General features: G+C 42.5%; 1 protein-coding gene across 1 annotated transcript in view; it reads left to right on the top strand.

Annotated features, from left to right (window-relative positions):
- Window positions 1-3426: 3426 nt before the first annotated feature.
- PDZRN4 (PDZ domain containing ring finger 4) overlaps window positions 3427-16474 on the top strand; it is a 386181-nt gene continuing 373133 nt past the window's right edge. The window contains exons 1-2 of the mRNA XM_073328040.2: window positions 3427-4231; window positions 7459-7545. Of these exons, the coding sequence (XP_073184141.1) occupies window positions 3497-4231; window positions 7459-7545 (822 nt within the window). The 5' untranslated portion in view covers window positions 3427-3496. The remainder of the gene's footprint in view (window positions 4232-7458; window positions 7546-16474) is intronic.

The following is a 16474-nucleotide window of genomic DNA, read 5'->3' as shown; positions in this document are numbered from 1 at the left end:
CAGGGTGCACCAGCAGTGAGGCTCCCCTACTTACAGCTGAAATCACTGATAGCTGTGTTAAGTGGGGACTCTGAAGACATCTTGGTGAGTGACCAGTTGGCTGGCTGGTGAAGAGGCATGGCCAGCAGGGTGGCTGGCAGAGCGAGCCAGAGCAGAGCTCTGCAGAGAAGTGCAGCAGTCAGGCATTGGGTCAACGAGCGAGTGCCCAAGTAGCGGAGAGTGTAAGGTGCCTCCTTACCCCCTCCCCTTCCACCCAAGATGGGAGGTGAACTCTGAGGATGAACCTCTGAATGCTGGGGCTGCACTGGCCAAGGACAGCAACTGTGAGTAGGGTGCAGAGAAAGGACGGGCATGTTAAAGGGACTTTTGGGTTGCTGGACTTAAGAACCTGAGGGGAAAAGGACACTGCCCAACTTACTTGGGGCGTAGGTCTTTTGCTCATGGTTTATGTTTATGAATCCTAGTTGTGGTGTTTTCCCAAATTAATGCTGAGTTACTTCCCTCCTTTTATTAAAAGTTTTTGCTACACTCAGACTCTGTGCTTGCGAGAGGGGAAGTATTGCCTCTCAGAGGCACCCAGGGTTAGTGTGTAATTGTCCCCGGTCAATGGGTGGGCCCTTGAGATGGTTTTGTGTTGTATTGTTGAAAAGGAACCCATAGATATTGAACCTGGCCCTTGTTGCTGCTGGCTCCACCTGGCAGAAGGGTTACATGTCTATGTACTTATATGGTATCAATCACCATGAGTGCCTGTTGCGTGTGTGTTTATCTTTCTTCATGGTCCTTTGATAACGCTGCATGGAAGTCGAGTTTTATAACTTAGTTTATATTGGATAATCTCCCATTGAAGTGTTATTTTTTATATCAGATAGGTCTCATCTGTTGTCGTGAAGCCTTGTCCCTCAGAAAAGAGTAGGAAAAATAATTTCCTACTCTTGTCTGAGGACAGAAAGAATGAACCTACTTGGAACACCGATGCACTGAAAGGCTGCTAAGGGATGCAATTTGAGAGCTAACTAAAGAAACAAAGGCCAATATTTTTTTTAAAATGGGTGCCTAAAGCTAGGCTATTAAACCTTCATTTACGCACCTAAATAGCTGGCCTGGCTTTCAAAAGTGCTGCATGGTATGCATGGTTGCATCACCTTTTCACGAGCAACTGACTCTCACAAGACCCACGTCATAGTTTTTATTTTGTTCATGTCTGAGATTCTGTGCCACCCAGCTCACTTTAAGCTTTAGGTAAGGAGACCAAGGAAGCAACCCAAAAGAGAAGCTGGGACTGATAATAAGGTGCAGAAATAGATTAAGGAAATATAGGTGCTGGTCGGTTGCAATAACCTTCACATTGGGGCTGATGCTGACACCCCTACTTATACTGAGCGGTACCTTACTTTCTAAGAAGTGCCACTGAAATCAATGGAACTACTTGAGGAATAAAACTGAGAAAGAGTGGCAGAACTGGATGCTTACAGTGTTTGAGTTCATGAGGTAATTTTATTTTATATGAGTAGTATATATACAGTTATAGGTGGATATATTCTCTTTGGGTAAAGGAAGTTAATTTGGATCTTCATTTAAATGTTATGGATGGCTTAATAAGGTGTTTTGCCTAAGCTGGGAGGCTGTACATTGGTACAGTTTAATTTTTGTACCATGATAATAGTCAGGGTGAAGGTCATGTTTGTGGTTCTCACATGGAAAGTCAGACATGGTAAAGGGTAGTTTTGTTGAGGGTGCTCAGTAAGGGGATTGCATACATTTTGGTCTGTATTTGTGGTGTACTGTCAATTATGATGAGGTGTGTGGGTAGGTGTAGCTGAGAGATCTCTGATCTGAAATGTGTCCTAGAGACATCTGTGTGCAGGGTTCCCCTGTCCGTGTGGGAGGTGTAGTTGCCACGATGTCACTGCCTCTCATGTCTTCTCTTCAGAGATACTCAAGTAGCTTTGTTGGAGCCATGGTGCCTGGAAACCGAGGAGGGCAGACGCAGCGGTCTCAACTGCTCAGAAGACACTGTGGCTCCACGTGGATAGCTGTAACTACCAATAAATGCCCCGAGATGTGTGAATTTTGGACCAGCCTCTACTGGCCCTTCCAGGGGGTACTAATCCTGCCACACCCCGGTCCAGTTAACTGAGGAAACCTCCCAGATTTTTCCCTGCTCCCTCCTGGGAGGCTCTGGTCCTCTGTTTTCCATTGTAAAGTCATGTGGTGAAGAAAAGTCATGTTTTGGGTTTCAGACTTCAGTGTATTTTGCTGGATGTGTGCAGCAATGCAGGGGCAGAAGTCAGGTTGGTGACTGATTCTTAATGATGAATTTCCAGATTTTAACATATTTAGTTCTTAAAATGGCAGTGTTCTTTATACAAGTGTTGTTGTTTAAGGAAAATCTACAAAGAACTCCACCTCACTGATGGCATTTTTTGGCCTGGTGCCATTTACTGTTTTAGCACTCAACCCATCTGCACTGCTTTCAATTGTAAAGATGGGGAGCAGCCCCAAAAAGGAGGAGCAGAGTAAAAACTAAAGAAAGAAAGAAATCAGTGCAGGGAGTTTAAAATGCTTCCCCTCTTCAGCAACCAGACAGCTTTCCTCACCCACATTTTCACAATCCAGCCTTAAACAACACTCACTGAGGACAACATCTCCAAGAGCTGTGCATAAATTTGGGGCTGTAATGAGAGTCCCCCTCCCATGATTTCTGAGCTGCTGTAGCTGCGGGGGAAAGCCCTCCAGCAGGCCACATCTTCTGCTGGGCAACTAACCCTTCCCTTACTCTGTGCTCCCTAAATTGGCTGCCTAAATAACCTGTAATTCCAGTGGGGTTTTCTGCCGCTTGATTTGGGATTGTTTTTCACTCCCTTTTCTAAGAGACATCATAAAAAGACTTTAAGCTACTGTAGATGGCGAGAGGAATGACCCAGAAGCCAAGTACCCTGGAGGGGAAAGGAGAAGATCTCTGGGAGTGAAACGGTTCCAGGTTGGTGGGTGGGCTTATCGTTTGCCTGGCAAGCCAGGAGCTCCCTTCTGTCCTTTTCATGCATCTCTTCCCCACCCCTTTTCCTGGCTCCCCTCCTGCACCGGCAAGGGAGCTGGCGTGGTTGCTTTCCCCCTCATTCTGCAGGCGAGAGTCTGAAGCCGGCAGATCTCCGCTTCTTCCCTCCTCGTCCTGCTGCATTTCCCTGCTAGGAGGGATGTAACGAAAGGGCGGTCCGGGTTGGGGGAGGCGGTATTGGTCGGTAGCTCCTATTAGAGTTAATACGGGAGGGTCAAGGGACATGGTGAGCAGCTGAAAACTTCAAACCAAACAAACTCCGTGCTGCCCTGCTCCTCTTCATCACCCCCCCCCCCCCCCCCGCCGCCGCCGCCTTCCTTGGAAGTTGGAGCCGCGCTGCCTGCATCAGCAGCCGGGCTGGCAGGAGCAGCAGCCGCCGCCGCCGCTGGAAAGTTGCTCCCCCGCTGTGCTCCCAGCCCGCTCTGCCCCCCTCCAGCCATGGGCTTTGACCTGGATCGCTTTGCCGAGCCCGTAGACCCGGATCTCAAGTGCAAACTCTGCAGCAAGGTGCTGGAGGAGCCGCTGTCCACGCCGTGCGGGCACGTCTTCTGCGCCGGCTGCCTGCTGCCCTGGGCGGTGCAGCGGCGCCTGTGCCCCCAGCAGTGCCAGCCCATCTCGGCCCAGGAGCTGCACCAGGTGCTGCCCCTCAGGAGCCTCATCCAGAAGCTGGAGATCAAGTGCGACTACAGCCCGCGGGGCTGCGGCCGGACCGTGCGACTCCACCAGCTGGCCGCCCACGTCGAGATGTGCGACTACAGCCCGGCCCGCTGCCGCCACAAGGGCTGCCCGGAGGTGCTCAGCCTGAAGGACGTGGACGCGCACATGCGGGAGAGCTGCGAGCACCGCCCGGCCGGCATCTGCCAGCTGGGCTGCGGCTTGGTGCTCCTGCAGCGGGACCTGGCGGGGGGCGCGCCGCCGGGCCGGGGCCACTGCTGCGTGCGGGCGCTGCGCAGCCAGAACGGCAGCCTGCAAGGCCAAAGGGCCAGCCTGGAGCAGGAGCTGAAGCGACAGGCCCTGAAGTGGAGCAAGAGGGAGAAGTCGCTGCTGGCTCAGGTCGCGGCGCTGCAGAGCGAGGTGCAGCTGACGGCGCTCAGGTACCAGGTGAAGTTCAACCAGTACATGAGCCACATCAGCAGCATCACCAAGAACCTGGCAGGCAGCCACCCCTGCAAGGTGAGTGAGGGAGTGGACGGGCTGGGGGCGGCAGGAGCCCAGCCTGGCGGGCTCTGAGGTGAGCAGCCCGCTGTTTGGTGCGGTGTGACCCGACTGCCTGTCTTTACACTGCGATCTCATCTATGCCAAGGCTGCTCCTTGGATGGAGCCTAGCAGACAGGGACGCTGGAACAGTTTGTATAGTGGGGGGTGCTGAGAGCCATTGAACCAAACTGTAAACCCTGTATGTGATGGAAACCACTTCAAGCCAGGGGGTGCGGGAGCACCTCTAGTTCCAGCACCTATGCTGGCAGATCATGGGTAATACTGCCAGGGACCCTATGGACGTGGGGCCAGATTCTCTGCAAGCCAAACTCTGCTACAGTCAGTGGAACCTACCCCAGCAGAGACTGGACCCTTTGTGGTATTTATTCCATACCTACTTGTGTGGTCGCTTTTGGAAAATACAAATCGAGCTGACGCACACTGTAGCCTCTTCCCACCACACTGCACCTGGACCTCAGATTGCACTTTCAGCCCCTGCGGTTTGGTGAGGTCCCCTAGAGAACCCCCAAAGGCAGAGAGGCAGTCAGTTAACACATGACCGGTTAGTGCTGCTCTCAGCAACCTAAAACCTAGCTCTCTCTTGCTGTGCTCATGCTTGAAAAGTCCGGAAACAGTTAAATTGATGTAAATCAAACTTGTACATCTCATTCCCCCATTCATTCAGCCTGGAAAACTCGTCATCTTTCAAGAGCTGTGAAAGCAGTTTCAGCAGATTCTTTCTGGTGCTCTCATTTTCTTTAAGAAGAGCCTAAAACGCAGTCATAAATTACATTAGTCTCTTTAGGTTATGTGTTTCATGTCTCCTTTTGTAGTTTAAGAATCTGGTGGCTCTAAGGGTGGCACACCAGCAGCCTCTGGTAGTCCCCTCAATTTGGATGAGGATCTCATGTCAGGTTTGTCGGGAGTGACAGGGAAACACAAGTGAGAGGAAAGGGCTTCAACTTGGCTGACAATAAACAAATTTGAATGCAAATCTTCAGGGGCAGGGTGTCCAGATCAGACCACAATTCCTCCAGCTTGGTGTGACCTTATTAATGATGGTACTGTGTTTTCTTTAGATGGGGTTCCAGTTTCAGATAGATACGGAGCTAACAGATATTTTTCCTTATAATTACAGTATGAAGAAGTAGCTTGGGAAACAGTTTGTTGTTTAAAATCATGAGAATAGTTTTTAGTTTAGGAACAGTTCTGCAGGGACACAGCAATGTCTTTCGTTTCGGAGAAGGGCATAATGATTGTCAATTTTGACAACAGAGACCAGCACTGCTACTTCAGCCTTTTGCTAAGGTAGATGGCATTGCTTAGATATTGAATTGTCTGCTTTTGTTTGAATAAACAGACACATTTTATTGGTGAGGTGGCTTAACATGCTAAAGGGTTTGTTCTATAAAGCTTTAATTCGTGTCTGAAGGACTGCTGCGCAGAGTCTAACATTTGTTGGTTGCAACCATGGTGAGAAGTGATTTAATGGAATTTAAGCGCAACTCAAGAGAATTTTCTTCCAAAATCTTTATTGACTCTTTGGAAGCAAAATCAAGAGGAAAAGATTTGCGTAGCCTGGCAGGCTTCTGAACTAGTATGATGTGTTGAACTTCAAACTGCTATAAAAGAGACCCACATTGGGGCACTGATTCAAGTTCTCACAATTTTTATGTCCAGGATTAAGATGATAAATTCAAGCCTTATTGGAAATAAAATACTTAGTGTTAGGAACTTGAATACTTAATCTTTTTCTTGTTTTTTTGCAACTTCCTCCTGGTGGTTAATCCACTGGGTTGCGGTGTTGGCTTTAGACGATATGCTCATATATCTGCTTCACCGCTGGGAAGATATGATGAGGTGGAATGAAGAGAGCCAGCAATGATTGCAGTGAAGTGCAGAGTACACAAGAAAAACAGTCATATGTGGGGAGGAGGTGAGAGAGAACTGGATTTTAAAAAAGACATTTTAAAAGGATTTGGCACATTGACATGAAGGCAGTCCTCTTGTGTAATGCTTCAATAGCTATCATTTCTTGTCACTACCAGTAGGTGCTGCTGTATGTACTGCCTCAGAGAAATCTGTTACAGAAGACAAGGAAAATGAATGAAACCCTCATTTGAAAGAAAAACTATCTATAAAGTAAAAAATGTTCCTCATTAATTTAAAATGTATCCTGCTGTAATACAAAACTTTACTGCCACAGTTAATAAAAATCTGTTTGGATATCAGAGTGCCTAAACATTCATTATTATATTCTGAATATTTAAAAATGTACAGCTTTTTTACCTGTCAAAATTGCTTAAATTTACCAGTGTATAGAGAATGACAAAACACAATCTTACTTTACTTGGTACAGGCTGAATAAAAATTTTCTGTAGGGATTATGTCCCCTGAAATATAACTACTCATATATGAAAATGCAAAATAAATTAAATTACTATGCTAAAGAAAGGCCTGTGGTAATGTTTTTCATTTTCTTTGTATGGTTAAAAAATTATTTAATCATTTTTACCTAAGGAAGTAGGTCTTTTTTCATATATTATTATTTTTTAACTTTGGTTTCTTCACTATTTTTGATTGTGTGACTTATAAAATCACAGCTAGGATTGTTGTGTGTTTGTTTTCTAGCTTATTTGCTTTACTTTGCTGTGAAGAAAAAAATAAGAGAAAAAAGGTTTTTTCTCCCCCTTTGAATTACTGTGGAATCTGTATAGAACTAGCTTTTGGAACTGGAAATGGTAAGAGACAGAGATGTGGGTGAAATCCTGGCTCCATTGAAATCAGTGACAAAACTCCCATTGACTTCACTAAGGCAGGATTTCATCCCATAAGCTTAATATCTTATATAATTAGTATATACAGGGATTTGGTTTAAAGGTGCACAAACATTTGGGGCCTTATTTCAAGAGGTGCTGAGCACGCCCAGATCCACTAACTTAAAGTTTTGTGTGCTCAGCACCTATGAAAATCAGGTCCTTGTGCTCTTCAAAGTACCTATTACATTTCAGTGGTATTTGTTTTTTTCTATCATGTAAACTCCTGTGTCATTTATAAGTGTGTAGCACCATTTTTAATCAGAGTTTCCATTAAGCCTGTTTGTCTTGCATTTTCCACATTGAAATAGCACGTTGATACATTCCCTTGAAGTAATTCTTTTCATGTAACATTTTAAAATTAGTGTTTCACCTCTTTCTTCTTAGGGAGGAGAACCTAAGCCATTAACCATCATGCTACAAAAAGAAAATGATACTTTGGGATTCAATATTGTAGGAGGACGACCCAATCAGGTAACCACCAAAGTAAATATAGTTTTTCGTTTTTTAAAAGTACATAGATACTTTTCTATTATCGTGTGTCTATTATTAGTAATAAAAACAAATAGCTGGGGCCAGCTTCTACTTTCAGTCACGCCATGGATCTGCACTAGTTGAAAATGGGTACAGAATTTGGCCTGCAGATTTAAGATCAGTGTTTTTAAAATCATTAGATTTGCTATTTTTAGGACCCAGTCCTTTGAGGTGTAGAGTACCCTCAACTCTAAGGATAGGGTCCATAATACTTCTGGAACAAACCTGGAAGCTGTCTGCAGTCTGAATTCATGTGAGTCATCTGTACTTATGCAAGTTGCCCGGTTGAAATCAGTGGGACTATTCAAATGAGTAAATGTTGCAGAATCAAGCCCCTGTAATTCTGTGGAAAAAATGCTTGATTATTTTCATTAAAGGGAAAGATCAAAATATTATTCTGTAGCTGCACTACCTGCATCATAGTCTTAAACAACTGTCTTGCTAGTGTATGCATTCAAATATATATATAATTATAAGTTGAATTGAATTTTCCACCTATCTTGTATCTTAAGTCAGTCTGCTAGTCGTAATAACTAGCTTAGATTTGGAAAGACATTTTTTAAAAAAATCCTAGAATATTAATACCTGTTTTCTTTCTTTGTCCTTATAATCGCATGAATCAAGTACATAATAATGTATTAAATGGTAAAGAAACTTGCTAAACTGAAAAATTGATAATTAAAAATGTTTCATAGTGTTTAGTTAGTTACTATGTACTGATCAGAGTTTTTCTTTTTGAAGTTGAAAAGCTGTAACCTGCTGCTGCTCTTTTAGCAAAAAAATATTGGGGGCAGGGAGTTTGTATGCTTGGTTTGCTTGTCTTCTCCTTCTTTTCTAAAGCTATATTTAGAGGTGCCAAGGAGTCTGCTCCCATTAGCACCAAAGCCTAAGAAGTACAGGGCCTGCTCTGCAGAATTTCACTGCTAGGTCTTGTGGGTAAATATGAAGATCTGCAGGTGTCATGTGCATTTTATAAAGAGTTCCAAAGTATGAGCTTGTAAGATTTCTGAAGGGAAAGGATGAAAGTCTAGGACTCTAGAAGAGATGCGTATTATAATACTTACATTGCAGTGTATAACACCTTTTCATTATCCTTGTAAATGAAGTCAGTAAAATCTTTATTTTGGATTGCAATGTGTCTTCTACAATTTAGGGTTGTGGAAGAACTTGGATTTTTGCAGGAAGAAAGCAACTCAGTGTTTGTTTGGTTTCCTGGGTTTTCTTGGGATTTCATTTTTTGAACTTCCAGATCATTGAAGTATTCACGTGCACGTAACATATATTGAAAATATTTTTAATAGTAGAATATTGAGGCTCTAGTTTCAATCTGTGAATGAAACCTTAAATTTTTCTAGAAAGTTCAAAGGGAAGTGATGAAAACAAAAAAGGTTCTTATTATGCCTATTAAGAAAAAAGAAGTAAGTTATAGCACTGTCTGTAATGGAGAGGTCATTGCTGATTGGGGAGAAGGATGTGGTTTTTGTGCAGCAGTAACTGCAATTGGTTGTTGAAGAGATGGAAGTTGGTGGAATTGTGAATTGTTAGGTGGAAACTTCTAGAAAGTGGGCAGGACATCATATAACTTGGGTCTGTATAAAGCTGGCTACTTCATATTACTTTTCAGTCTTCAGTGTTGAACTTAGTTTTTTCCCCTCTCATTCTAACTATAGTGTATGTGAATACTACAAATAGGTGATTAGTGTTAGTGGCTACCAAATATCAGTGTAAGACAGAACTGACCCAACATGCCTGGCACTGAAGAAAATAGTGGGAAATAGGGATTGAATGGACTACAGTAATTAAAATAGATCAGTGTTTCCCAACCAGTGTGCCATAGCACGAACGGGTGTGCCACAGAATTTTGGAAAGTCACTTGTGCGGAGAAAAAAAATGTCTCATTAATTTGTGTCATAACCAAATTGCATTTTGTGCTGTTGCTCTTCAGATGTACGCATGTGAGACAGACATTACTCATGCTGTGCTCAAATGACCTTTCCGTGCTGTTTGCGTGGTATTACATAGTAGCTGTGTTTTCTTATCAACCGTTAAGTAACCGTGCTGAATTTTGATTTGAATACTCGAAAATGGACAAATATTTGAAGAAAAGAGAATCTAGTGCCTCTACACGAAGCTGAACATGAACAAAAAAAAGTCGAAGTGGTGAGCCAATGCTACAGTGAGAGATATTTGCAATTTGGATTTTCGTTTACAGGTGAACCATCTTGCTCTCTTTGACAGTGTCTTGTGTGTGGGGAGAAACTCTCAAGCCATGCAGTCGTGCCAACTAATGACACCTTACAAGCAAACATCCGTCCCTTGTCAACAAGGGAAAATATTTTTTTGAGCGTTTGAAGGATCAAACTGAAAAACAAGTGCAAATAATGAAAGACTGTAGCAGTTTCTGATAAACCACTGGAAGCAAGCTACTTCGCTTGTAGCGAAGGTGAAAAAGCCGTTACAGTTGCAGAAACACTAATTTTACCAGCATGCAAAGAAATGGTGAGAGTGATGTTAGGTGCAAATGCAGTCAATGAAATCGCAAAAGTTCCCCTTTCAAATAATACGATAAGTCGCCATGTTGATGATCTCAGCTGACATTGAGACTGTGCTCTGAGAAAAAATCAAATCAAGCGGACAATTTGCATTGCAGCTTGCTGACTCAACAGATATCAGTAATCACACTGAACTCTTGGCTAATGGTCAGGTATGTTGATGGAGATAGTATAAAAGAAAATTTTTTATTTTTCAGACAACTGCCAGGTCACACGACTGGAGAGAAAATCTTCAGGGTGACAATGACCTGCCTTGAGGAGGGAGAATTGCACTGGAAAAATTGTCTTAATGTTTGCACAGATGGAACTGCCTCCATGACTGGAAAAGAGAAGAGGTTTGTAAGCAAGGTCAAAGAACAAAACCTAGATGTGCTGGTGACCAACTGTTTCCTGCACCATGAAGCTGCCGTGGCCAAAAAACGGCCAGAAAAACTTTCCTCAGTGTTAGATGGAGGAGAAAAGATAGTGAACTTAATAAAATCACAGTCCTTAAAATGTTGCCTTTTCTCGTTGTCGTGTGAGGAAATGGGAGCAGAACACCAGAATTTACTTTTTCACATAGAAATACACTGGCTTTTCCATGGAAAAGTTCTCTCATGTTTGTATGAGCTCAGAGAGGAGTTAAAAATTAGCTTTGGAGGAATCCACACACATGGACCTAATCGTTGATGTGGCATGGTGTGCAAAACTTGCCTAGTTGGCTGATATATTCCACCACCTCAATGAACTGAACAGGAAAATGCAAGGTAGAAATGAGAATCTTGTCTCCTGCATGGATAAACTGCATGAGTTTAGATCTAAGTTAGCCCTCCGATGTGGAAAAAGTAGCAAAAGGCACAATAGAAATGTTCACCCTGGAAAGCACGTCAGATCCCACTAGCAGTGTTTTGGTCAATGCCTTTTCTGAGCATTTGAAAAGTCTGGAAGAAAAATTCAGCCTATATTTTCCTTCAACCTAAATAGAAGATTTCAGCTGGGTCTGGGATCTTTGAATTTCCTCTGCAATGGAAAGTGCTAAGAATCTTATAATAATGACTCAAGATGAATTAGGGATTGACCACTCTTAAAATTAAATTTTGACAGTATGCCTGTGGACTCATTCTGGTTGACTTTGGCAGACAAATACATGGTAATCTCCATTTTGTTACCATTTTCAGCAACGTACCTGTGCAAGTTAAGTTTTTTCAAGCTTGAATTGCATAAAAAACAAGCAAAGAGAGCATATGAGACCAGTGGAGCAAGAGCTCTGAGTTGCATTTTCAACATTTCCTGCAAGGATTAAGTGATTCTGCATATTAAGGCTAGCTCAAATTTCCAATGAAAAGTAAGTTTTGTTATAATGATTTTCACGTGGGGCTGTGGTGTGCCACAGAAATCTTTTATTGAAGTAAGTGTGCCTTAAGACTGGAAAAGGTTGGGAAACACTGAACTAATGCAGTTATCTAATATACAAATGTAAACATTGTGTCAAGAATTGTTGAGTAACCAGATAGAAGGAGTCTGTGCTCATCTCAAAGTGCAAGAAATCATTTTTTTCAGGTTATTCAAGGAAAATGTGCATTGCATGAAACTTGGTTTAATGAAGTGAAACAGTGAAACAGCTGATTGGTCCCATAAGCAACAGATTTTTGAGGACAAAATTATGTTCTACCTACAGAATTGCAAGCTTTTCTTTTTGGATAACGTGCCTTTCTGTATCTGAGGGATAAATATACTTACAATTTTATGTGTGTTGTGTTTCATAAAACATTGGAAAGTTTTTTCACTTTTTTTTCTTCCTCCCCTCACCTAAAAAAAACAAACCAAACCCATAACAACCTCGTTATGATTTATCTTAGCAGGAAGGAAGTTATTTCAGAGGGCTATGTTGTATGTTTTTTTAAAGGAGAAGATGATGTGATATCCTAATAAGACTCTATAAGGGAGATCTTCACTCCTGCTCTGGACTTTTGAGACTGCGGGCTTCTGGTTCTGGTGGTGGGAGAATTCTTTGGTTGCCAGTACTGTGGAGACAACCTCAGGCTGTCCTCCATGGACCCCATCACAAACCGCCATAGGGATATACTGGGGGCAACAGGAGTGTGTCAGAGACTGGGTTTCTGGGCAGCCCTGCAGCTCTTGTGCAGCCCAAGGAGGCTGTGGTAACTTAGGTCCGCAGGGCTGGCTAAATTATGCCTGGGGGAAGGGTGTGTGTCCAGCCAGCCTGAGAGCAGCCCAGGATTGGGAGGGCAGAAAGGTAGCTGAAAGCCATTTTAGCCCCCTCCTGCCATCTTGGACTGCAAGTTCTGTGCTGCCCCCCTTAGAACCGAAGCACAAACTCTCGCCCCATGAATGCTGAATTCAGGTGGCAAAGACTGCCAAAGGATGCTGTATGTCACGTATCTATATTGTCTATTTAGGATGGACCAGATTAATCCCCTTAGGCCTGGTCTACAGTGCGGGGGGGATCGATCTAAGATATGTAACTTCAGCTATGAGAATAGCGTAGCTGAAGTCAACGTATCTTAGATTGACTTAGAATCACTTACTTTCCGTCCTCGCAGTGCGGGATCAACGGTGGCTGCTCCCCCATTGACTCCGCTTCCGCCTCTCGCTGTGGTGGAGTTCTGGAGTCGACGGCAGAGCGATTGGGGATCGATTTATCGCGTCTACACTAGATGCGATAAATCGATCCCCAATAGATCGATCACTACCCGCCAATGCGGTGGGTAGTGTAGACATGGCCTTACTCTCATCAGGTAACACCTTACTTTATAAAAAGTCAGTGGGGCCCCTCATTGAGTAAGGTGTAATTTTATATGAGTAAAAGTATCCCTTGTAATCCCTTGTAGTCTAAGAAAAGTTATATTTCTCATATCTGATGTGGACACTCAGTAGAAATCTATTTGTTTACCTTAGAACATTTTTGAACCTGTTCATTTTTGGATCTCTTTTTAGGATGTGAGGCATGAAAAATTGAGGGGGTAGGCAGCAGTTGTTGATTTACCAGCACTTAATTTAGAGCAATATTGTCAACTTGAAATCTAGTCAGAAGGCAAGCTCTTCAGGACAATTACTGTATATTTGTACAGCACCTAGCACAGTGGGGTGGAATCTTGATTGTGGTTTTGCTGTGAAAAAGACCCACACAAAGGACCCAATCCTGCGAACTCTTATATACATGAATAGTCCCGTTGGTCAGGGCCTAACTGACAACATACAAAGTGCTGTAAAATGTACACAATAAAACAAACTGGGAAAATAGCCTCTTTCAGACATAGATATTTTTGTTGTTGTTTGTAACATTAAATAATAGGGCTGTCAAGTGATTAAAAATATTTATCGCAATTATTCTTTTAGTAGTGCGATTAATCGCACTGTTAATAATAGAATACCATTTATTTAAATATTTTGGATGTTTTCTAATATATTGTTTTCAATTACAACACAGAATACAAAGTGTACAGTGCTCACTTTTTATTTTTGATTACAAATATTTGCACTGTAAAAAAACAAAAGAAATAGTATTTTTCAGTTCACCTAATACAAGTACTATAGCACAATCTCTTTATCATGAAAGTTGAACTTACAAATTATGTACAAAAAAACTGCATTCAAAATTAAAACAATATAAAATCTTAGAGCTTGCAAGTCCACTCAGTTCTATTTCTTGTTCAGCCAATCATTCAGACAAGAAGTTTGTTTACATTTGCAGGAGATAATGCTGCCTGCATCTTGTTAACAATGTCATATGAAAGTGAGAACAGGCATTCTCATGGCACTGATGTAGCCGGCGTTGCAAGATATTTACGTGCCAGATGGCTAAAGATTCATACAATAACTCCTCACTTAAAGTCATACCGGTTAACATAGTTTTGTTGTTACGTTGCTGATCAATTAGGGAACATGCTCATTTAAAGATGTGCAATGCTCCTTTATAACGTTGTTTGGCAGCCGCCTGCTTTGTCCACTGCTTGCAGGAAGAGCAGTCTGTTGGAGCTACCTGGTGAGGGCTTGGAACCAGAGTGGACCACCAGCCCCCCTATCAGCTCCCTGCCCCCCTAAGTTCCCTGTGCAGCTGCCACCCAGCAGGCTATCAATTGCTGGGCAGTTCAGCTGTCCCTCCCCCCACTCCCATGTGCTGCTCCTGCCCTCTGGCTTGGAGCTACTCCTGGGAGCCTCCTGCTTGCTGTGCAGAGGTGGGGAGAAGAGGAGTGTGAATGTCAGGATGTCCCCCTCCCACCGCTCCTGTCCCCCACTTCTGTACCTTATCTCCACGGGGACAACAATACCACAGGGCTCAGGATGGAGGGAGCTTGCTGGCAGCAGCTGCTGGCTCAATTTGCTAATCTACTTAAAAAGCCAGTGTATTTAGAGTGGCATCAGTGTACTTAAAGGGCCAATATGCATCTCTCTCTCTCACATACAGGGTGAGTGTCTCTGTCTCTCTCTGCCATGCTGTTTCCCCTTCCTCCATTTGTGCTGGCTTCTAGAGGCTACATTAACAACAATGTGTTAACCCTTGATGGCTCAGCCCAGTGCAGGTTCATCATTTAGCAGTAGGGCATTCCCTAGGAAATATCCCACCCTCTTTCACCCTCTGACTTCACCACCTCAACCAAGCTTCACAATCATCATTGCTGTGTACAGTATTACATTGTTTGTTTAAAACTGATACACACACACACAGAGTGTGTGTGTGTATAATATAGTCTTTTGTCTGGCCATTTTTTTTTCCTGGAACCTAACCGCCCCCCCTCCCCCATTTACATTAATTCTTATGGGGAAATTTGATTTGCTTAACATCTTTTCGCTTAAAGTAGCATTTTTCCGGAACATAACTACAACATTAAGTGAGGAGTTACTGTATGTTCCTTCATGCTTCAACCACCATTCCAGAGGACATGCTTCCATACTGATGATGGATTCTGCTCGATAACAATCCAAAGTAGTGCGGACCGATGCATGTTCATTTTCATTATGTGAGTCAGATGCCACCAGCAGAAGGTTGATTTTCTTTTTTGGTGGTTCGGTTCTGTAGTTTCCGCATAGGAGTTTTGCTTTTTTAAGATTTCTGAAAGCATGTTCCACACCTCATCCCTCTCAGATTTTGGAAGGCACTTCAGATTCTTAATCCTTGGGTCAAGTGCTGTCGCTATTTTTAGAAATCTTACATTGGTATCTTCTTTGTGTTTTGTCAAATCTGCAGTGAAAGTGTTCTTAAAACAAACGACATGTGCTGGGTCATCATCCGAGACTGCTATAAAATGAAATATATGGCATAATGTGGGTAAAACAGAGCAGGGGACAAAATTCTCCCCCAAGGAGTTCAGTCACAAATTTAATTAATGCATTATTTTTTTAACAAGAATCATCAGCATGGAAGCTTGTCCTCTGGAATGGTGGCTGAGGCATGAAGGAGCATATGAATGTTTAGCATAGCTGGCACGTAATTACCTTGCATTGTCAGCTACAAAAGTGCCATGCAAATGCCTGTTCGCACTTTCTGGTGACCTTGTAAATAAGAAGAGGGCAGCGTTATCCCCTGTAAATGTAAGCAAACTTGTTTGTCTTTGTGATTGGCTGAACAAGAAGTAGGACTGAGTGGACTTGTAGGCTCTGAAGTCTTACATTGTTTTGTTTTTGAGTGCAATTATGTAACAAAAAACAATCTACAGTTGTAAGTTGCTCTTTCATGACAAAGAGATTGCACTACAGTACTGGTATGAGGTGAATTGAAAAATACTATTTCTTTTGTTTATCATTTTTACAGTGCAAGTATTTGTAATAAAAAATAATGTACACTTTGATTTCAATTACAACACAGAATAAAGTATATATGAAAATGTAGAAAAACATTCAAAATGCCTTTAATAAATTTCAGTTGGTATTCTATTGTTTAACAGTGATTAAAACTGCAATTAATCGCGATTAATTTTTTTGAGTTAATCGCGCAAGTTAACTGAGATTAATTGACAGCCCTATTAAATAAATAAGCTCAAATAGAAAAGTGAGTTCTAAATTGACTGTGCCTCTTTAACTTCATTATATAAATCAGTAATTTATTAAAACTTATTTTAAGTCAAATGTTGGAAGTTTGGCATGCAGAGTTGGACTGGCACTACACCATACGTTTAAAAAAATAACTTTAATGTAATCAGAGCTGTCTATTGTATTATTCCAAATGTGGTAAATAACTTCTTAGCTGTAAGTTTGAACTTAAGTGAGTTTCATTTGGAAATGTGTAAAGATCAGCTTGAAAAAGGTTCTCCTTAGCATATCTTTACAGATTTCACAGTTGAGCGAGTTCTCAGTCTCCCATGTAAATAGGATCTATG

This window comes from Lepidochelys kempii, chromosome 1 (genome assembly GCF_965140285.1).
Source record: "Lepidochelys kempii isolate rLepKem1 chromosome 1, rLepKem1.hap1, whole genome shotgun sequence".
NCBI classification, from domain to species: domain Eukaryota; kingdom Metazoa; phylum Chordata; order Testudines; family Cheloniidae; genus Lepidochelys; species Lepidochelys kempii.
The sequence above is the reverse complement of the archived record's forward strand: the minus strand, read 5'-3'. Positions and strand labels throughout refer to the sequence as shown.